The sequence below is a fragment of the Botrytis fragariae genome (assembly GCF_013461495.1).
Source record: "Botrytis fragariae strain BVB16 chromosome Unknown tig00000061, whole genome shotgun sequence".
In the NCBI taxonomy this organism is placed as follows: domain Eukaryota; kingdom Fungi; phylum Ascomycota; class Leotiomycetes; order Helotiales; family Sclerotiniaceae; genus Botrytis; species Botrytis fragariae.
In genome coordinates, this window is record NW_023500994.1 from 678,343 (window position 1) to 701,121 (window position 22,779).

Below are 22,779 nucleotides of genomic sequence, written 5' to 3' on the forward strand. Positions count from 1 at the left end.
ATGAATAACTTTAGTAATGACCCAATCAAGAGTTGGAACTTTTTCATAACGATTGGTACTATTGGAGGCACGTCATCATCAGTTTAATAAAAAAAAGCTTTTATACATCTGATTGAATGTCGCCGCTTTCAATACTTCCTCATTTTCATTATACTTCATCTCTACTACTCCGTATGGATTCAGTACTTATACCCTCCCATTCATCCTCAATTGACAACCCACGTATGTTATTATGAATTTCAATATGGTAACCTCAATACTTCTCTGTTTCCTCGGAAACATATGGATGCTCCCTTTGAGTGTATCTGGTGCCACAGACTTCTCTGTGAATGCGGGATTGTCAACTTGGAATCAAAGTGATTGGTCCTTGACTACTACTACTTATATTCCGGGACAATATCAATCCAGATTGTCCCTTGCCAATGGGTATATTGGTGCTTCTCTTGCAGCAGCAGGTATGGCAACTCATTGAGAGAATCTTTTATTAGTTCTGATTTATAACCATCCTGCAGGTCCATTCTTTGCAAAAGATGTCAATCAAACAGATGCAAATGGTATACCGCCTTCCAATGGGTGGCCATTATTCGATGATAGGATTTCCTTCTCTACTATTTCCGGGTTCTACGATGTAGAACCAGCGCAGGTTCCTCCTCAAGGAACTAATTATCCTTGGCTGAATCAGTACGGCTGGGAGTCCTTCATTAGTGGAATTCCACATCCAACGGGGATTATTTTCTCATTCGGATCTGATTTCCTGGATGCAACGGCTAGCAACACCTCAATATCAAACTTTACTTCCAAAATTTCATTCAAGACTGGTGTGGCGGAATGGAACTACTTATGGTCACCGAACCAAAATTCTACTTTTAATGTGTCATATGCTGCATTTTTCAGTAGGGAAAGACCGAATGTTGTGGCCGTCAAATCTACTATTATCTCCTCCGCAGATGCCGAAGGGCAGGTCACAGACTTGCTAGATGGTCAAAGTGCCCTTCGATCCACTCTATCCTCTAAAGGATTAGATGATAATGAGACCACCATTTATTCAGCAGTAAATCCTAATAACCTTCCGGATATCACGGGATTCGTTGTTTCTGGTGTCAACTTTACGAACAATTATACAGATACTTCCTCGCGAACCAATGCCAGCGGGGTGTACGTAAGCTCTGCAAATGATACAACAATTGGACAGTCTTTCAAAATTAACCTGAAAGCTGGAGAAACTGCTGTTTTCTATAAATATGTTGGAATTGCTTCGACAGACAAATTTAGCGATGCTGAAAGTGTAGCTCGAGAGGCTCAACGATTAGCACAGGAGTCTGGATGGGATACCCTTCTGGCGGAACATATTGCAGCTTGGGCCAAAATCTTGACAGCAGACTCTGTCGACGATTTTACAGATCCAGTCACAGGAGAATTACCAGAAGATCCCAATGTTCAGGCACTCCACATTGCTTCAGTTGCAAATACCTACTATCTTCTCCAAAATTTACAACCTGATGGCAGTGGGTTGAATGATAACAGCATTTCAGTAGGAGGATTATATTCCGATTCATATGCTGGTCTAGTATTTTGGGATGCTGATTATTGGATGGCACCCGGGCTCAATCTAGCATTTCCAGAATGGAGCAAACAAATCAGCAATTTCCGAATCAAGCAGCATAACCAATCTTTAGCGAACGCAGAATTCAATAATTACCCTAACGGAAGCTCGCTTTATTCATGGACTACTGGAAGATATGGAAACTGTACGGGTACAGGTCCTTGTGTTGACTACGAATATCATCTCAACTACGACATCGCATTCAACTTGATGCAGGAATACAACATCACAAATAATAAGACTTGGTTCGATAATGGACCTAGACAGATTATTGAGAGTACTGCCATTATGACAGGGCACTTGCTGATGTATAACGAAAGCACACAATCATATTGGATATACAATATGACTGATCCGGATGAATATGCTAACAACAAGGACAATGGAGCATTCACAATAGCTTCTGCTGCAACTCTTTTGGAATTGGCAAAAGATTTGAGAATTTCTGAGGGATTGGAAGCCAATTCAACTTGGCAACAGCAGCAACAAAATATCGAATTTCCATCTGCAGTCTCTAACATCACGTTGGAATATCAAACGATGAACAATAGTGTTGCCGTCAAACAAGCCGACGTCGTTTTATTGACTTACCCCTTGGATTTCAATCAAAATTACACTGAAGCAGATAAACTATTAGACTTAGATTATGTATGTATCCTTCCCCTTTCACTAATTGTGGTCTTACTTACATAGACCAAAGTATGCCAATAAGCAATCGCCTGACGGGCCGGCTATGACTTATTCTATTTTTGCTATTGATGCAAACGCTTTATCTCAATCTGGATGTTCTGCATACACTTACACTTTGAATGGTTTTCTTCCATATCTCCGAGCTCCTTGGTTTCAATTTTCGGAGCAAGCTGTTGACGATGTCACATTGAATGGTGGAACCAACCCAGCATTTCCATTCTTGACTGGGCACGGAGGAGCCGATCAGGTTGTACCCTTTGGTTATCTAGGTATCCGAACAGATCAACCAACTCTCTTTTTCAATCCTTCACTTCCTCCTCAGATCTCCCACATCAAAGTCCGCACTTTTCACTACGCAGGAGCAACTCTCTCGGCTAGCATGAACACTACCCACACAAACATTACTCGTTTCTCTTCCACTAAACTCAGCGATCTTTATCAAAATACTACACTTCCCTTTGTCGTCGGAACACCGGGTTCTGCCGCCTCAAATACAACATCCTACAGCATTGCGATAAATGAAACACTCACCATCCCCAACCGTCTCTACTTCCAAAAATTGACAAAACCTAACAATCTCCTCCAATGTTTGCCCGTAACTTCCAACGACCCTTATTCAGCCGGACAGTTCCCCGTCGCAGCAATCGACGGCGCATCATCGACTTCCTGGCAACCATCCACGAATGAATCCTCTTCCCTTCTCATAAACAGCACTTCTATCCCTGCATCTCCCATCTGGAGCATCTACTTTAACTGGGGTCTTCGACCTCCACTCCGCGCCTCTGTCTTTTTCGGCAACGAAACTACAGACGAGGGTCAGATATATGGAAATGAATGGTCAATTGATATCGAGGATATTTCTCCAAGTCTCCCATACTCGCCGGGTAATACGACGCAAACTTCGAATACGGAAAGTGTGGTTCCGGTGGTCGGGAATGAAACGAGATTGGTGGTGGAGGGTGGCGCGTGGAGTGGGAAGTATGTCAGGTTGGTGGTGGAGGGGTGTTGGGAAAATGATGGGAAGGGCGCGACGGTCGGTGAGTTTGTTGTTGTTGGGGGTTAGATAGGGGGGTGCGTTTGTGGTTTGGAATGTAATGGGATAGGCTGGATTGAACTGGAATGGACAGTAATGTTACATAAGTGATATGATGTGATTTAATGAATGAGATACAATCTCAATAATCGCGTTCTTACTAAGAACTTGCTGATTTTTGGAGATGTAGGAGAGTGATCTTTGAATTTGGCTTGCAATCCACTGAATGTGTGATCTCAAGAAGGATTGATTACTACGACGAGACGAGAGATGATCGGAAAAAAATTGTATTGTCACAAGATTCACCCAATGATCAATGCAATTGCCGCCTCCAACTCTGCATATAGGGGACACTTACAAAACAATCACTGGAAAACTTACTTCAAAGCTCTCATGAATGGCATTCTTTCAAGAATATTTCTATAAAGACCCGAATAAAAAGACTAAGTAATTCTTATTTTAGGGAAATGAAAACACACAAATACCACTCCACCATGAAATTTCTCTGATACTGCGGGATGGCCAAGGAACGGAAACATTCGCGTGTGGAATATGGCCGTAGGCCTTGAATTAATTAGGACTTTGACGGATATGAATGTCTGCAGAGTTACGAGAAGTAGGACAATGATAACAACATGTCAGATGTATGAAGAATTTGGTAAGATATTGACATGATGAACGCGAGAACATGATGCTACTCTGGGTGCAAAGTGAGCTTAGGTGCATGTCAGTGAGAACTACTTCATAAGCGAGATGGAAGAAGACCCTCAGCACCGAGAACTTTTCACAGTAATATTGATGAGGTGATGAGTTCTCCTCATATTCTGGAAAAAAGAGGTTATAATGCGATCTGTCCTGTCGGCACTCACTGAACTAGAGCTTTGTCACAGTGTTCACTCAGCACGGCTATACATGATTTTCACCATCATTTCATTATCAAAATGGATTTGTATTATTGACGTGTGTCTTGTGAAAAGGAAGGAAGTGCGTCTGATTTCCAGAAAATTATGTGAATCCTCATTTTCTGTCATTTTGTTATACTATATCTTGTGTACTAGTTAAGTAGCTTGTGTCTGGCAAACTCTCATGAAAACTGTAAATCTGCAATCAAAACAGCGTGAAGTCCATTAGGCGACACTTTTTGCAGGTTCACCTTGGGCCACACCAACCTTGGAAGGCATCTCTTCCGAGGTACTGCTAGGACGTTTCTCGCTCTCTTCTGGTTTCCTCCCCCATACTACATATATCTTATTATAAGCGTGAACATTTCGATTCGGGATGGATTTTCGAACATTCACCAGATATACCTGACGGCCATCCCTATTAGACAACTAACAAATCGTGGAAAGGCATTGAGTGGGAGAACTAACCTCAATTTGTTCTTGCTTCCAATTCAAGATGCGAGAAAACAAAGCCATACTAAAGCTTGATAGACATGCAAGCCAGTTCTCTTCGGACATCTCCCCAAGATTATGTAAGTGTTTGTCTTTGGACCAAGGGTTGACTGGCAATTTGAACACCTTTTCTTGCACGTCCACAAATCCAGCTGCTTCGTACCAGCTCTTGAGGTTTTTGGCAATATTCATCGGTCTGCCGGCTTTGATTGCCGCTTTTTCGACAAACTCTATCCATTCTAAGAATGGCCAGGTTTCAGTCATTGATTCGTCGTCACAATATGGAGTGAATAAAATTTCTTGACTCTCCATATATCCACCTGGTTTCGTGTAATGAAACCCTCTTTTTATGATGGTTTCAAAATCCTTGAAGCATCCTAGTAACACGCGAGTATGAATATAATCAAAGTGGTTGGACGGAAGTACCCAATCGTCATCGCTAGCATCATCGATATAGAAATGAACGTTTTCTGGTACAGATACTGGTTGGATTGGAGAGAGATCAGTGGCTTGGACTTCTGCCTCTGGAAAGGTATCGCCCATTTGAATTGCCCATTGACCTGTACCGGTACCAATATCGAGAATGCAACGAGGATCGGACAGAGGAGCGAAGAAGTTGCGACCTGAAAAGGCACATTTTAGCATATCGAATTGTGCTTCAAGTCTGTCTTGTTCATTAACGTCATTTGGGAAGTGGTATGCTAGCAAGCTAGTTAGCTATTGACAAAAAAGCCAAACTGGACATCAGTACTTCCTGGACGATAGCCATGATATGTTCTGCCATTTTCTTCTGGGAAATCTACAACACTGCTTGTCAAAGATTTGGATGATGATCTGGATACGAAGTTAGCATTCTCAGAGTCATTCCAGCAAGGCAGCTCGCACTAACCCATCGTCAGACTCAGGAGTCTCGGATGATTGTGTATCGCGCTCGCGGCTAGGATCTGCGTTCATATTTGCACCTGGATATCCAAATCCTAGCGGTGCCTCGACATCCTCTGCATGTTGTGGTTGAGTCGCTGTTGGGGGAAGGGCGCATTGTGCAGGTTCTTGACACTTAGACATGTTTGTGCGTGGCGAAAAGGCCTGATCGTGAGAGATGCAAAAGAGGCGGACCCAAATCCCCGGGTTTGCGAAGTGTATTTGGTACTTTTAATTCTACGGAGAGAACTTTTGTGGAATTTTCGTATGGCTGCTGAGTGCTTGCTTCTCCTGCAAGTAGGCATGACTACCGCAGCCGATTGCGAGTTCGCATTCCTTCTGCTGGTTTGAATTCTCCATACTCAATTCTCTACAATGATAGGCCAAAGCAAAGCCAACGTAAGATAGCATGGCAATTTGCCCGCTGGTTTTCAAGAATCGTGTTATACATGTTGGTAGTTTTGTAGCCCTATTTCATATATCTTATTCGCGAATCTGAATTCCGCCATAGTGGTCTGACTCAATGCCGGGAGTCAATTCGACCTTCGGAATCCATGTGTTGGGATGCGTTAGCCAGATGCATGGGAGCCCAGCCTACTGGTTGATATTTAGTTTGTAGTTGCATGCAGCTTGGCGTACGGAACTCGTGCCAGCTACGGATAAATGCATTCAGCCTGGACCAACAAATTGTTGGAGCTGCAACATTTAGGTAATGGACCACGACACTAGTATTCAAGGTTATCCGCACCTTGTAGCCTTCTGATTATTTGCAATAGTGCTAAAATGATATGCATGATATCAAATGAGGAAGTGGTTTCCAACAACAACAAGCATTCAATTTCGTTTGATGGTCATGCGAATACCCGCCTGGGTCTAACTGGGCTCCATATCTGGATGAGTAGCCAGTGGAGGAAGATCCATCGCCCGACGACATGGCAATGGGAACCGAGACCTACATGTTTTCTGTCTTGCTAGTCATACATAAAGAGTTGTATAACCACTCGTGTTTGATTCCGACCCAGTCCAGGTCCGGACAAGACTTTAGTTGCGGAAGGAAGTATCCTTTGTGCAAAGTGAGGAAGGTTACCTCCGACTCCTCGGACTCTTTTCATCTACCGATACATACCGATAGCTTTCTCTTGTCAATCATTGTTACTGAGCGGATTTGATCATTGACACAGGAGGATGGCACGCGCCACAGTTTCGTTGCAGGACACATAATGCAACATTTCAAACCCTCAATTGGTTCCAATGTTGTGAATGCCCAGAACCTTTCAATTAATTCGTAAGACACAGTTATATTCGAATTGTAAACCAGTCCAAATTTTGATGTTGTAATAGAAACAAGCTCAAACCATGAATGTTAACGAAGGGCGATGTGCGCCATAGGTTGAGACGTTCCATACCTGTGTGGCGCAACAATGTGGCTGCACGCGGTGTGGCATTAAACTACTCCACCTGAAAGAGGGGCGACTGGGAATTTGATCTAAAATGGAAATCTGCACACTTTGAGGCAGGAGTTTGCGATCAACAATTGACAAAGTCATGAGATATGTTGTTGTTGACAGTGACTATATAAACTCCATGGATTCGCTTCAGTATTTTACTCGTGTAATGTGACACGATTTTCCAACGCGCAATCCCACTAACGCATCTTACTACCTCCCATTATCTTTCATTTAACTATGGCGTTCTCGGTTGAATCATCATACGATAAGCTTCGATTACTCCTTAATGATGCCTCGAATGATGCTTTACCCGCACCCAATGCCACCGCAGTAGCCACTCAGTCCCTCGCCACAATTCTCCCCGCGATTGGACTCGGAGAAGAAGCCACTGCAGCACATCTTCTTTCAGATATAACTCCTGGCTTCAATGGCCCGAAAACTTCATCTAACTATTATGGGTTTGTCACTGGTGGTGTCTTCCCAATCGCAGAAGTCGCTGACAATATTGTCACCGCTTTCGATCAGAATGTGCAAGTGCATTTACCAGATCAAAGCGTCAGCACTGCTGTCGAGGACAAGGCCTTGGGAATGCTTGCAGATCTGTTGAATCTTGGAGACGACTGGAATGGGAGGACTTTTACTACTGGGGCTACCGGTGCAAACACTCTTGGACTGGCATGTGGACGAGAAGCGATAATTTCTCGGCGGCTCGAAAAGAAGGGAGAGAGCAGAGGCGTTGGAGAATTGGGATTACTTATGGCCTGTAACAAAGCTGGAATTACAGATATCCAGGTCTTGACTGCCATGGCTCACAGCTCTATATACAAATCTGCAAGTATTGTTGGGCTTGGACGAGCTTGTGTTAAGGATATTGGGACCAGTTCATCTGAGCCATGGAAAATCGACATGCTTCTGTTAGAACACGAGTTAGCCAAAGAGAAAGATGGAGTGGCTAACATAGTTTCTTTGAGTGCTGGAGAGGTCAATACTGGGAGATTTGCAACTGATGGAAGGCACGAGATGCAAAAAGTCCGTGAACTATGCGATCGCTATGGCGCCTGGCTACATGTCGATGGAGGCACGTTAAAAAACTATGATCGTTTCTTGTATCTACAGCTAACAATCCTCTAGCCTTTGGAATTTTTGCTCAGAGTCTTCCAGATACTTCGGAATTTGCCTCTCTAAGAAGCGTATCCGCTGGTTTCCAGTTAGCAGATTCAATAACAGGAGATGGCCATAAAATGCTTAATGTGGTATGCTATACAAACTCCATTCATTAGGCTGATCCTTTGAAGACTTCCTGGCTAACATTTGTTTAGCCTTATGATTGTGGCTTTTTCTTCACAAGGTCGGTATCAACACTGTCATCCGTATTTCAAAATCCCAATGCAGCATATCTCTCATCTGGACCATCAAGCATTCCATCACCTCTGAATATTGGTCTTGAGAACTCACGTCGTTTCAGAGCCCTGCCAGTCTACGCCGTACTATTGGCGTACGGTCGTGAAGGCTTGAGTCAGATGTTTGCTCGTCAAGTCAGATTAGCAAGGGAAATATCCAAGTTCTTGGATGCACATGTAGGATACGAACTGCTTGCCAAAAGCAAGTTTGAGAATGAAAGTGCGATTGAGAATACTCACATCATCGTTATATTCCGAGCAAAAGACGACAGCACTAACAATGAATTGGTTAAGAGAATCAATGCAACCAGAAAAATGTATGTGTCGGGGACAAAATGGGAAGGGAGACCAGCTTGCAGATTCGCAATTAGCACGTGGAAGGTCGAAGTGGAAAAAGATCTACAGCTGGTTCAAGTTATCCTAGATGATGTCCTCCAGGATCAACATTGATAGCTTCAATGCACCTTCCTTATATTCTCCAACCTTTTTCTGGTTGTTGAAATTTTTTGCAAGATGCTACTTCCACCTAGCACAATTTTCAAACATCATTCGCACATCTGCAATATGGGAATGGAGTCGTTTATTTCACAAGCATCATGGAGTAGGTTATGAGTCTCGTGCTAGATGGAACATCGTACAATAATATCCTAAGCCATTTCAGGCAATGCAGCTATCCCATCTTAATCTACGGATAAGATAAGTAAACTGCTGTTGCATCTATTTCAAAAAATGAAGCCATGGTATTTGGCTACTTTAAAAGAAAGTATTGTATTTACCCAAACAATAGCAATGAACTATTCGTCTGTACTAACTTTGCCGCTGATGTTTGGTTCCTCATCGAATCTCAAATTTCTCAGATAAAAAAAACATTTACACACCTTTCCTCTCATCACCCCCATACTTCTTCAGATATTCATCCTTCAATCCCGCAAAGTTACTTGCCACAAACGGAGCAAACAAATCCCTAAACCAACCTCTGCCATGACTCTTCAATCCCAAGTCTTGTAGAAGACTGTCACAATACCCCATCAACTCGAATGTCATATTATTACCCTCATCGCCGCTGCTTAAATATCTTCTGCTATTCCATGCTGTGAATAGTGCAACTTCCTTTCGCTGTTCTTCGCTCGGCGGGAGAGCTAATTTGCCATCCAGATATGCCGTCGCCCACATAGACTGGCATTGTACGACCGGGAAGTAGTCTCCTACGCTTACTTGACCGATGAATACGATAGAATTCTTATTGACTTCTGAATCTGATTCAAAAATAGGCGCGATGTGTTTGTAAAGACGGTATGGGGTATGAGTGACAGGACGACGGTAATGCGGGGGTGGATTTGCAAGTTGCGGAAATCTTGAGGTGACTTTCTGGTCTGCCTCTGAGGCAAGTTGCTCCCAATTATCTTGATGTTCTTCACACTCGGAAGATGGGAGGTGGGGAAGACCAAGTGATGTTTTTTGATCCTCGGTAAAGAATTGAAGAGATGGTACCCAGCCAGTACCACAAAGTATGGCATCTGCCAGAACTACATCACCGTCTTTCAAATGGATCTTGTGTTCTTCGATACTTGCAATGTCGGCACAATATATTCGAACGTTTTCAGCAATAATATCAAAGAAATCGACTTGGTTAAGTAAGCCACCGGTACAATTCTGCCAAAAGATCCTATTCTTGAATTAGCAGGGCTGCCAACACGAATCCCGGTGCACGACTCTCACGGAGATTGAGGATTTAATTTCTCAAATCCTTGAAGATTTTTCCTTCCTTCGAAATCTGCATCTTTCCTCGTTTCATTATCAACAGCACCCCAAAAAGCATTCATCATTTTGACTCCATACTTCGTTGAATGTAATAACCACGTCCACCATGAATTTCCATTCAGAAAGGAAGGCACGAATGTAGCAGTAATGCGTGTCAGTCCAACTTCGAAAGCATTCTTGTAAGGACCCTTTCCTTTTGGAGAAAGAAGAAATCCAGGACCATTTGTATCAGAAGCCTTGATAATCCATGATACAGTCTTACCTGCTTTGACAGCTGAGTATACCATATCAGCAGATGATTTTCCAGCTCCCAGCACAGTGATCCTCTGGGTATCTGGTGAGGTCAAAACTTTTGACGACCCAAAGTCATTTTGGTGAAGAATAGGGCCTTGAAATAACTCTTTGCCTGGAAGTGAGGGCATGTTGGGTATAGAGTTGAGTCCACTAGCAACAATCAATTTAGTAGTTTGCCAAGTATCCTGAGCTCTAGAAACCATATCCACAGTTTCAACCATCCATTTACCATCCCTCCTCAGGAGCGATTGAACCTCCGTTGCGAGCTTGATTCTATCACGTAGTGTTGTGTCGCCGTAGCAATGTGTATCAACATAATCTTCAAGATACTTGGTGGTATATTTTGCTTTGAAGAATTCATAGTAAACATCTTCTTCAGGTGGTCTAGACATAGATAAGTCTGAAAATTCAGCAGTGCCAACTGTCCATTGTGTCCAGAATGATTCGTATCCTCTTCCTTAAAGATGTGAGCATTGAAATTTCTGTCGGGAGCAAAGTGACACGAGACTTACTAGAATTCCAAACACCTCCAACACATGTATCTCGATCGAGAATCACGAGACGACATTGTGGATGTATATCTAGATAGAATTTGGCGGCGTATATACCAGAGATTCCTGTCATATAGTGGGTCAATACATAAAACTTGTACTGGGAATTTGGGAATGTGCTATTACCTGCCCCAATGATAACAATGTCGAATGTTCGTTCTGAATTCATTTTTCAATTGTTGAAGAAGAAGCAGTGCTGCTTACTCAAATGAATTCTTTAAATGCATGCCAGTGTCATCAAACTGTTGGTAACAGGCATTCGTGCATGCTGACACCCCACCGAGTGCGGTGAAAACCACATATTTCCAGAAATTAGTATAGTTCCTCAAATGCGATTAATCTCACGGATCCACCAGTCCGACTTGATGTGCTGAATCATAATGATGGAAGTTCTCAGTTTAGTTGGTCTTCTAATTTAAGCTGACAGCCCAACCAACGTCTTACAGTTGTTAGTTAGACGATAATAAGTCCGCACCTGAATGTCTCACTATTCTAAAGTATTTGATTACTTGGACTTTCAATAATAATGATTCTTAAGAATATGACTTTGGAAAGAAATCAACCTGAATTAGGAATTGATAATGGTACTATCGGCACTCCTGCCATAGTCTACTTGACCGGCTGGCGATATGCTGCTGTGGGTATTGCGATAGTTTTGAGCATGTTTTTGGCTTCACTAGATCTGGTAAGAATATCCATCTCTGTTTTGTTTAAAGAGAAGCAGTAGACTGGGCGTTAAATGAGAACTTGGGATCAAGCGATGGAGGCTCGGTGGCGGAAGCTAAGCCATGTAGTAGTCCTGTTTGACGCAAGCGTTATTATATGAGACAATAAAGAATCTTCGTAAACTTCGCCACTAGAATCAAGGAAAGAATAAAACTTTGAAATTCTAACAATTAGATTCCAGACTTTCATTGCCACAGCAATTCCACACATCACCGACAAGTTTCATAGCCTCAACGATGTTAGATGGTATGCCTCTGTACTATTTCTGACCGTCGCAGCAGCTCAATAGTTGTGGGGAAAGGCTTTTGAACACTTGCCCATCAAGACTGTTTATTAGATCAGTATAGCCGTCTTTGAGGTTGGAAGTTTGATATGTGGTAGGCTCTGATATGCCCAACAGCATCTCACTCTTATACCTCACTGATAGTTGCAGGTGTTGCTAGAAACAGCACAACATTGACAGTAGGACGAGCTATAACAGATTTTGGTGTTGCAGGAACATTGGGAGGATCACATATCATTATTGAAGTTTCAGCTTCACCAGAGAAACGACCTGCGATGACGGGATTTATGGGCTCAGCATATGCCATTGCGTCAATCATTGGTCCATTGATTGGAGGTGCTCTCACTGATCTTGCATCATAGCGTTAGTGATAAGTTAAAGTATAACGCATGCTTTTCCTCGAATGCGGTTTTGATGGGTAGCAGCATCTTAATTGATCTTCCTTGTGGTGCACTCGCGGCGGCTTCCACAATCTTTCTCTTCAAAATACCAGATGCAGTGAAACCAGTTGAGGTGACCTTGAAGGAAAAACTTCTGCAAATGGATATACCTGGATTTCTTTTCATCACTGCGTCCGTTGTCTGTTACCTTCTAGCTCTTCAGTGGGGAGGTGCTATCAAACGATCAAGTAACTTGGGTGTGATTGGGACACTTGTTGGCTTTGCATTATTTCTCGTACTTTCCGAGCTCATTGAATGGTATCAAAGCGAGAGAGCTTTTCTCCTACGAAGCATTTTCAGGAAACAAACTATCGCAAAGGGCTGTGTTTCCTGTTAGTGCTTCTCAATATTTCTTGAATTCGATTGACAGCGTGTGCTCACCAAACTTTCCAAATCGCCGGCAGCTTCTATATCCTTCTCTATTATCCGCCAGTCTACTTTCAAGCGATTCGAGGAGCTGATGCCACTGGATCTGAAATTCAAACTCTTCCTTTAATCTTGGGTCTCATTAAGACTTTGGACTCTATGGATAAAGTAGACCTGCTAAAAACTTTTTACCTAGCTTTGGTACAAATTATAACGGGGATTAGTGTCGGCAAGATAGGCGTCATTAATCCATTCTTGGTCGTCGGCGGAATACTAACTACCACCTCTTGCGGATTATTGATGACTTTACAGCTAGGCACTTCCTTAAGCAAATGAAATGGTTACCAAGCTCTGGCAGTTGTTGGACTTGGACTTTGCTTTAATGTGTACATCATTGTAGTACAGAACATTATGAAGGCAGATGAGATAGCAACTGCTACGTCAATGCTTTTATGTAAGTGTTTTCTTTTCTGTTTGGGCAATGCTTGACACGATCTCCCCTCTCAATCACTTTGGATGTGATGCTTTTGTAATCCGCCTCAGAGCTTCAGATTTGAGACTCTGAGACTCTGAGACTTATCCAGAACTTTGAGGGGGCTCATTAAGCTATCCGTTTGGAGCCGAATACTAGATCGTCCACTATAAAGGGCAGTGAACACAAATTGCAATGTAGAAAGTAGTATAAGCCGGCATCCATGATACAACGCAGTCTTTCAGTCAATGGGAGGTGCTCTGATTGTCTCGGCAGCTCATTCACTTTCCCAAAATGAACTTCTCAACATATTTCCTCACATCAATCCATCAATTAGTCCTTCCGGCATATCTAGCATAGGGGCATCTCAAGCACAAACTAATTTTCCGCCAAGCGAGCTACCTGGAATTGTGGCTGCTTATATGAGATGGATCCGAATAGCAATCGCGCTCTCAATTGCCATGGCTGGAACAGCAACACTAGTCGCATTTAGTCAAGGCTGGTTTCGAATGTAGCAGGAAGTGAGTAGTGGTGATGACATTCAGCATGGTATTGAGCTGGAACAACAAAGCGAGAGCGATTCGCGGAAGATAGCCTAGAATTTATCCATTCAGATCATTTATAATAAGTTCTCGGAAGGTACTCAGATTTGATGAAATCAGCTTAAGGGGTTTGCTTGACCCGATGCTGATAGTTTTTCAACGGCTAGAGTAATGAAATTGGAGAATCAGTATTTGGATTCCAATTTAATTTAGAGTGAGGTTGCGTTTCAGATTTACAAGATATGTGAAGCAGTAGAGCGAAAATTTCTGGCATTTTACTCGTGCGAATCTGTAATCTCAATAATTCGCAAATGCTTCTGTGAGTATGCGTACTGGTGATTGTGCTCGTTCTGTGAAGCGAAACAAATGTGCACAGTGAGTTCAAGCAGGTATGACCGCAAACAGCGGATTGAGAATAGATTGCGTTGTAGCTGGAGAATTTTGAACAAACGTGACTCATGGCATGTCTCTAAAATAATCCATAATATTCTTGTAAAAAAGAGAAGGAAGAATCGAAGTGCCTGGCGGTATCCGTTGATTGGAATTTAACATACCAACTGAATAATTTGGTGAGTGCTTTGATTTCTCGATTCACCTTGTTATATCGTGGCCTGGTGATAGATGTGATAAGTCTTGAATGCCATGAGACATGATGAAATCTCAATAAATGAAATTCCTCGCAGTCTTGTGTACTACAACCGTCAAAGTCGATGTTTATCCATTACCAAGGCCTATTTGAATCAATTGGATAATGCACTAAGAATATATTTCTATCTTAATTATTAATTAAAATTCAAAAAATCAATTGATATAATTTCCTTCAAGTATTCGTGAATTTCAGTTAATATTTGTAATAATAAATAGTTTTTAATTCAATATATAATTTTAAAGAAGTTAATAAAATAAAAAGGAAAAAGATATAATTATTTAATTGAACCTTTTTTTATAAGTAGCTCAGGCAGAAATTGTCACGGATCGCACTCGATCGCAATGCGATCGCTCACGTGCGCGGACACGCACAGGCACGATCACGTGTGTATAGCTAGTATATAGGAGTGCTCTACGAGCACTTTGCTCCCAATTCTGTAGTTGTAGATTCTAAGGATAAATTGTACCCTGCTAACGCAGTTCTTCTAAGGCAAAGTGTCACAGAAATCGACTTTTAATATATTGTCCAAATCATTCAAATAGGCCTCAGTATCCACATCAAGCATAGATAAGATCCTACTGTAGATATCATAAGCGAAAGGTGCGGCGGCTAAGAAAATCAGGCTGACAACGCTCGCGATGAACGTCAGCCTAACGTTGATTGATTCATTTGACTTTCGTAAGAAGACTCATCATTTAATTTGTGGGGTTTTATTCGTAATTTGGAGTATTTAAGTACTGCTTGTTGTATTAAATGTTCAGAATATAATAGAAACGTCGGTGAAAGAATTTCCCACTGGATAGAAACGTGAGTACTAATCTCATCGAGTCACGAAAATCACTACCTACAAAGTAATGATCTCATCGTTTCCTTCATAATTTCCACAGTTCCAAACGCAAAAGTCAAACAAAACCATAAGTTAATTTCCATCATACAACAAATCGCCACCTCTTAAAATGTCGGCTTCACAAGCAGAATCACAGCTCGAAGCACTCCCCACAGAACTCAAAATACAAGTCCTTCGATGTCTCCCAAGTGTTTCCTCTCTGGAATCCCTGACCCACTCATCACCTCAATTCTACAACGCTTACCATAGCGAGGAATATGCACGACTTCTCGAACAAGTAGTAGAAAACGAACTCGGAAGCGAAGTTCTAAAAGAAGCATGGTTCGTGATCAGAGCAGCACGGCACCTACATCTGCGAACCAGTAATCGTTTCAATAACGAATTGGATGATACATCGCGAAAGGCATTATTAGAACTGTTAAGAAGTGGAAGAAATTTAGATAAAAGTGAGCTGGGTATCACACTGGAGGATATGATTTGGTTTTCAAAGAAGCTGTCCGCACTCCAAGAATTGACGATGGCATTCTTTGAAAGCACGATAGGAAAGCATCCAATTACTGGGGAACGGATCCCCTTATCAGCCCCCTCAGCAGAACCTCCTTCCAAGAGCGAGCTCTGTCGCATTCAACGCGCCATTCTCCGAATAGAGGCTTTTACCTATTTGTTTTCACTTGAAGACCATGATTCTTCAGCGTACAGACATGCTCAAGATACAAGAGGTCCATTCATGGAGCAAGGATTAAATCGTATCCACCGGCACGACTGGAGACGACGCCGACCTCTGTGCGAATTAACCAGTGAGCAGCAAGTCCTCTTCTTGGATAGATACGAGGAATGGGAAATAGAAGAAATGATTTGCGTACGAGATTGGTATCGTAGGGAATATGGTGCTCTGTATAAGCAATATCCGAAGGAATGGAAAGACGTGTGGATTTATCAAGAATGGATAGATGGAGACCCGAGCTGCGCCCTCGAGGAAGCCGCAAATAGTAAATGGCTCAGGGAAAAGGATTGGAGGGATTGGCAAAATGTGAGCGAATTGTCTATGAGCAAGGGGTTTGAGTTGTTGGCGGAAGTAAAACGCAAAGAAACTGGAAAGGAGAAAGTGAACCTTATATACAGTGCCATAGACAGTGATGGGATCTACTTCATTGACGCGGACGATTTTCTGTCGATGACATTGGAAGAATGGCAAATCTTAAGGACCAACGATGCGACGAGAGAAAACATCTCTATTGAAACTTTGCAGAAGTGCTTGGAAGAACAAACTGCATGGGAAGAGTCAGGAAGTAATGCAGCATGGTGCTGGGTGCGTAGACAATGGGAAAGGGATAACAGAAAGTGGTACCAGACAGGAGAGTGTTTGAGAAGCTGGGGTACGTAATGTGGGATGCTTGGAGATTAGATGCGCTGGGTATTCTTGGCCGTGACGTTGATGAAATTGGTATGCATGGACCAAAGAAATTTGGTGGACTGTTATTGTCGGAAAGTACGACGGAACAGGATGATGAATAGAATGCAATAAAGTAATGCCTCATTTTTGTACATGATCACGAGTAGCCAATCGACTTTCCGTGGCTAGTGAGGGTTCGAGGTGGATCAATATTTACTTGTATTGTAATACACGATATGATTCTGTTTTCATGGTTTGCATTTAGGAGCACTTACCTACAATACCAATCATTTTATTTCATTCTGGAATTCAAGTCTAACAATCACATTGGCAAACACCACACTATACATCTATTTTGTCTCACAAATCTTCAAATTATATCCAAAACCCTACCATTCAGTATGAAGAAAACGCTATCCTTTAAGAATTCGACTCTTCTCATCAACATTCGTTTAACAAGAGATACCCAAACGTATTCAAGAACATATATGTATCATTCTTAATTATCACAACTGTCTTCCCGAAGCTGAATATTTGTACCATTTCAAAGAATCAATTAGCAATATACACACATAATTCACATCAAGTTTATGCATCCAATTGAACCGCAGTATTACAAACATGACTTCGTTTTATCATTCCCAACTCGAAACTGAAGATTCAACTGAAAGGCAGTTCAAAATATTTAAACTGTCATGTATAACTTCTAGATCCAGAGGATGGTTCGATCTAGTATCGCATGCTGACCATCAGATCAAACCGGTCAACTCCTCTCCCCCGTCCCCATCCCCATGTCAAATGTTATATCAATTATCATAGAGCCCCTCCTCTTGAATCATGTTATCAGTTTCATCTGGAAGTCAAGTTTTCAATAAGAAGCTTCGATCACATGATAGTCGAACCATCTAGTATTCAATCTCTTTCCAAATTCCATCCACGACTCACCCTTCGTTCAAGAAGATCCCATAAATACTTCTTTTTCAAACCTACACTCGTAATCTATTCCATAAATAAGTTATGACGAACAGCCTATATCAAGTTCATGTCTCACAGAATGATTATGTATAATTTTCCAAATAAGGTTAATCAATTTCAAATTAGGATATACATCTCAAGATCTCAAGTTTCGGTCATTATACGAAGTATCACATTCCTGTCCCTACAAAGTATTTATGTTCTCACGTTATATTCGAATTCTAGTTCTGAAAGCTTCTTCCTCTATTGCTATCAAGTCATAGCATTATTCAGGTATTCATATTCTCAACTAGACTAGATCCCTTTCATCACTCTTTCATTTTCATTCGCCGATCCAGGAAGTACTCATCTCTACTCTGATATCTAGACATTCCAGAAAAAAGACATCTATTAAATCTCCAAGGCTTTATTGAGAGGACCAATATAATTTTATAAAGCCTAGTTCAAGGATTACTATTACGATTGAGACGAGAATAGACGAAGTAACGAAGAAGTCATAGCTATGTATAGATAGACTCCTTCTATGCTCCTAATATCAAACCGCATCTTTATTCTCAATTACTCACTTCACATTAAGAATAGAACATAACAACTATTGCGATACAAGCGAATATGCACATAAGTACACTAGCACACAAACACACAAACATATTGCATATAGCTCTCGTAGCTCTGAATCTAGAATATAGGAGACACAATATCAATCAATGCATTAAACCTATTATAAAGACGCCATAATCACCGAGGTGAAACCAACGATAATAATATCTTCTACTCTTGACTGTTATTATCTTTCTTAAATCATTGTTATTAAATATGTATATCATTACCATTACCATTATATTCGTAAAAATCTTTCCACTTCTTCTCATCACTCACTGAACAAGTGATCTCAATTTATCAATATCCCCAACTTTCAACTACAACCTGATTCTTGAATGAAAGCCGAGGAGAAAAAAAAGAACAGAAAGAAGTAATTTATACACTCATACTCGCGCTCTAAAAGAAAAACAGAAAGAGAAGATATCAAAAGTGTGAATTATGAGGAGAGATTTCTACCCTACCCACTCTCAACTTAAGATGAGAACCTACTTAACTCGTTTTTCTGCATCGTCTATTCGGAAAGCCTGGCTCTCGCATTGGGAGAGAATGCTTTCCCTCCCTTATAAAAAGAGATTTTGTCATCGGGCTAAGATTATATTGTTGAAGAAGAAATCCAACACTCTCAAAAAGTATTTCATTTCCTCCTCCTCCTCCTCCTCCTCCTCCTCATCATCATCATCATCATCATCATCATCTAACTACCTGCCATCATCTGCCGTATATATATCCCCATTATCACTACCATTAAACTATTGCTATCAATTATCAATCCCATACTCACGCTCTCTTAGTTCTGCATTTTCAATCCCTCCCCGTAAATGAAAACCCCAACTCCGAATCAAAAAACCATCGAATCATCATCCAGAAATCTTCCTCCCAAATTCAAATGCCCTGTCGGGTCTTCGATACAGTAAAACTCATTTTTGCTAAGAAGATAGATCTTAAATGCCAAAGACCTGTATTTTATACAGTGGTAAATACGCAGATAAAGCAGAACCTGTGAGAGCGTCTAAAACAAAGATGCAAGAGAGCGCGAGAATTAGAAGAGAGATTATTTTTCCACTTTCAAATTCTCCCCCTCCCAAAGTAAACTTGGAAAATGACAGTAGTCCCCCCTCAGAATACTGACTATTTCACAAGCGCTAAACATCACTTTTATATAATCCTCTGTATACCTCATTCATGTCATCCCATGCCATCCCCCTATCATCAAACACAAAAATCCTCCCCGAATCTCTAAACTCGCAAATCTTCATAGGAAACCTCGGAACCTCAGAATCTCAGGAATGATCATAAAAGTAACAATAACCATAACATCGAACAACAGAGGAGACTCAAGGACGGAGAAGTAAACAGTAGAAACAAATATATATTACTCTAGCGCAATTTCTACTTCCTTCCCAAGAGCGAGAACAATACAGCGAATAGCGAATAACAATTCTCTCATCAAAAGAGTCAAACCATAAACTATCAAAGAGCAGAATACGAAGAATGCAGAGAGAGAGAGAGAGAGAGAGAGAGAGAGAGAGAGGTTGCTAACATGTGAAAAAAAAAAGCTAAATAAACGAATTTCTCTGAACTCGAAAGGGGGAAATCATCTGCATCTCGATAAACGAACTACGTATCGTATGACATCTAGCATCCTACATACATATCCATCTCAAAATCCACAATGAGATTACGATTCCTCTCGATCTTGATCACATAGCCGAGTATAGAGAAAACACTAGCAAGTAAATACATATATGTACAAGTAATCATATATATACATTATAGAAACTACATAGTATATCCATCACTTCCTCACCTGTAGTTTCAACTTTGCATACTGTGGTCCGGGAAAGAAATAGTGCGGTAGATCTGGATGAACACATTCGTATGCATCACACGATACTCATCACCATTTCGAAGATAGAGATAGATACTGAGGATATAGAGTCAAAATCGAGAGAATCAAGAGTTTTTCTCACACTGTAAGATACTATTATAGGAAAGGTATACTACCTAAACTAGCTACCAGTAGATCGATAGACAATCCCGATATGAGATATAATTCCATACTCAAGCGCAAGATAAACAAAGCAAGACACGACAAGAAACATCCTACTGCTCGTGTGATTTCAAGAATGGCAAACCTATAGTTACAAGTAGAATTGGAATTATAATTATCATTCCGCTCATCTCAATAATCAATACCTAGGTAAAATGTAGAGATATCTCACCTAAAAAAATTAGATAGCTTTTCTCTCTTGAGAAATACAGAATCCGAGTTCTTCCCCCTCTAATTCTTCGTTTCTCACTCGGGAGATCTTCAGTGTGGGTGTATGTATGGATGTGTATTTGATTGTTTGATGAGATGAGTAGATAGATAGATAGATAGATAGTATGTACAACTTCCACCTGTATACAAGATATATCTAGCTAGATAGGCAGGCAGATAGGTGCTATTCAATCATGTGAAGATATCCCCTCCGTCCCTCCCCACGAACAAAAACGAAAAACAAAACAGAATATAGGAAATACCTACCCAAAACTCCCGCCGAACATTCCCCCCAAATCCCTCAAATCCCTCAAATCATTCCTCAATAACAAGTCTCCGAATTCCAGAATCCCCATGAGGAAATCCCATATCCCAGGACTCTGGTTCTGCCGATCATTCATCACTTCATCACCCTACCATGTCATACTATGTCTCAGAAGTTTCTCATTTCATCTTACATTCCATTCCATTGTTTTCTCGTACCATGTGTACCTATACATATATATGTACCCCGTGTTTCCAATCCATTGCATTGCATGGGTAGTATTGCATTCCTGCGATCTGAAATGTGATTGAGATGGAGATTGTGAATGAAGTTGGAGTTGGCATTGGGATTGATTTCATGAGAAATGTAATATAACACATATGGGATAATTGAGTAACAGCTAGGTAAGGTAGAAGGATGGGTATGTATTTGCTCTCTGAACCTATCTACCTAGTAGTGATATTAATCAATCCATCAATTTATGTACTTATTTGTTGAGTACTCTCCGGTTCAGATCAATTGGTTGATTGATTGCATGAATTACATGAAATGAATTGCAATCAGGGAAACAAAATAATTAATACAAGCTAAACATCTCAATCCCAATTCCTTGCATCTGTACTTATCTCACTTGTTATTCCACTTGAAAGAATCTAGACAAGAAGTGGAATAATAGATGTGTAGATGAGTAGGGTAGGACCCTTAAAATCCAATCGAGTGATTCTAAACTGTGAGTTGGCGTTTGAAATTGAGAGATATGGAGATATGATGTGATAATGGGGAGGATAATTTTGGGAGTATGGTAAGGTTAGTACACTTGCATATTCTATATACTATACCTAGTTATATCGATGTGAATATCAGATATTCGGATACTCAGTAGAATCAAAAAATGGATAGGAAAATCATAGGACACTGAGAGGAGATAAAGTTAAAGCTTCTATACATATCATTCATTACCTTCCTTACCTTACCTTATTGTCTGTACCTTACTGAGACGATACGTGAACAAATAAGCAATAAAGTATGCTTCGAATATCATATCATCTAAGACAAAGACAGAGACAAGAAAATATTAAGCATTGCACGGAATAATCTGATGACGATGCGCATCCATGGATAAGATATAGCTACCTACCTGGATACAATATAGTGTTTTCTTTTCTTTTTCTTTTCCTATCGCTATCGTCTCTGTCGTCTATCGTGCTATCCATCTATCCCTCACAGACTCGGGAGCGGAATATCGTCGATACGATGATGCGATTATCGATGATGTGATGATTGATATGATAGCGATAAAAGATACCCATCTGTGATCAGATCAGATCAGATCTGATCCGAAAGACCCCTCCTTCTAATATAATACCTAGGTAATTGATTATCTATTACCTACTAAATCAATTAATGACCTTCGCACGGTTTTTGACCCAACACACTAATACTAATACTAATACTAGGAATAAATAGAAATGCGGGAGGGATGGGTGGCGGACGGCTTGGAAAAAGTTTATCAAGTTTGTGTACAGTAAGTAGTGTTTTGGTGGGTTTGGAGGGAGGGAAGGAGGGAGGGAGGGATGTAGGATGAAGAAAGGTTTGTATGGATACACTTGAGGGATGGCTTCGTATATGGAAATTGATGGGTTAGATGAACTCAATGCGTTTGGATTGTCGTAGTCAACATGTCTAAATTTTAAGTGCTCAGGTACCTCTGTGTCTAGGTTTCCACAATCCTCACATGAACAATCATAAACATTTCTTCCCAGCCTCTCTAGATCTAACCCCTATTTCTACGGAGCCGTTCTCTCATCCTCCTGTACCTCTCTACATGGAAAGAATACTGTAATTCGTTGCCCAAGATTCCCA

General features: G+C 41.1%; 8 protein-coding genes across 8 annotated transcripts; 5 read left to right on the forward strand and 3 right to left on the reverse strand.

Moving 5' to 3' along the window:
• Positions 1-232: 232 nt before the first annotated feature.
• Positions 233-3,356, forward strand: Bfra_008331 (putative acid trehalase protein; the record flags this gene model as incomplete). The annotated part of the gene is made up of 3 exons (XM_037338694.1): positions 233-455; positions 513-2,251; positions 2,304-3,356. 3 exons carry the CDS (start codon positions 233-235, stop codon positions 3,354-3,356), a joined length of 3,015 nt encoding a protein of 1,004 aa, XP_037192000.1.
• Positions 3,357-4,453: 1,097 nt separating this feature from the next.
• Positions 4,454-5,785, reverse strand: Bfra_008332 (putative tam domain methyltransferase protein; the record flags this gene model as incomplete). Its single annotated transcript, XM_037338695.1, has 4 exons — positions 4,454-4,633; positions 4,697-5,421; positions 5,472-5,554; positions 5,610-5,785. The coding sequence occupies 4 exons, from the start codon at positions 5,783-5,785 to the stop codon at positions 4,454-4,456; spliced, it is 1,164 nt and encodes a 387-aa protein (XP_037192001.1).
• A 93-nt stretch (positions 5,786-5,878) lies between these two features.
• Bfra_008333 (uncharacterized protein) lies at positions 5,879-6,310 on the reverse strand (the record flags this gene model as incomplete). Its single annotated transcript, XM_037338696.1, has 2 exons — positions 5,879-6,065; positions 6,240-6,310. The coding sequence occupies 2 exons, from the start codon at positions 6,308-6,310 to the stop codon at positions 5,879-5,881; spliced, it is 258 nt and encodes an 85-aa protein (XP_037192002.1).
• A 1,016-nt stretch (positions 6,311-7,326) lies between these two features.
• Bfra_008334 (putative pyridoxal-dependent decarboxylase protein) lies at positions 7,327-8,939 on the forward strand (the record flags this gene model as incomplete). Its single annotated transcript, XM_037338697.1, has 3 exons — positions 7,327-8,167; positions 8,221-8,342; positions 8,409-8,939. The coding sequence occupies 3 exons, from the start codon at positions 7,327-7,329 to the stop codon at positions 8,937-8,939; spliced, it is 1,494 nt and encodes a 497-aa protein (XP_037192003.1).
• Positions 8,940-9,359: 420 nt separating this feature from the next.
• Bfra_008335 (putative dimethylaniline protein) lies at positions 9,360-11,264 on the reverse strand (the record flags this gene model as incomplete). Its single annotated transcript, XM_037338698.1, has 4 exons — positions 9,360-10,155; positions 10,209-11,001; positions 11,057-11,161; positions 11,222-11,264. 4 exons carry the CDS (start codon positions 11,262-11,264, stop codon positions 9,360-9,362), a joined length of 1,737 nt encoding a protein of 578 aa, XP_037192004.1.
• Positions 11,265-11,636: 372 nt separating this feature from the next.
• Positions 11,637-12,881, forward strand: Bfra_008336 (putative mfs gliotoxin efflux transporter protein; the record flags this gene model as incomplete). The annotated part of the gene is made up of 5 exons (XM_037338699.1): positions 11,637-11,780; positions 12,003-12,109; positions 12,164-12,198; positions 12,255-12,414; positions 12,467-12,881. The coding sequence occupies 5 exons, from the start codon at positions 11,637-11,639 to the stop codon at positions 12,879-12,881; spliced, it is 861 nt and encodes a 286-aa protein (XP_037192005.1).
• Positions 12,882-13,247: 366 nt separating this feature from the next.
• On the forward strand, positions 13,248-13,897 carry Bfra_008337 (putative mfs gliotoxin efflux transporter protein; the record flags this gene model as incomplete). Its single annotated transcript, XM_037338700.1, is given in 3 exon segments — positions 13,248-13,296; positions 13,311-13,364; positions 13,620-13,897. The coding sequence occupies 3 exon segments, from the start codon at positions 13,248-13,250 to the stop codon at positions 13,895-13,897; spliced, it is 381 nt and encodes a 126-aa protein (XP_037192006.1).
• A 1,632-nt stretch (positions 13,898-15,529) lies between these two features.
• Bfra_008338 (uncharacterized protein) lies at positions 15,530-16,935 on the forward strand (the record flags this gene model as incomplete). The annotated part of the gene is made up of 2 exons (XM_037338701.1): positions 15,530-16,796; positions 16,826-16,935. 2 exons carry the CDS (start codon positions 15,530-15,532, stop codon positions 16,933-16,935), a joined length of 1,377 nt encoding a protein of 458 aa, XP_037192007.1.
• Positions 16,936-22,779: the final 5,844 nt, after the last annotated feature.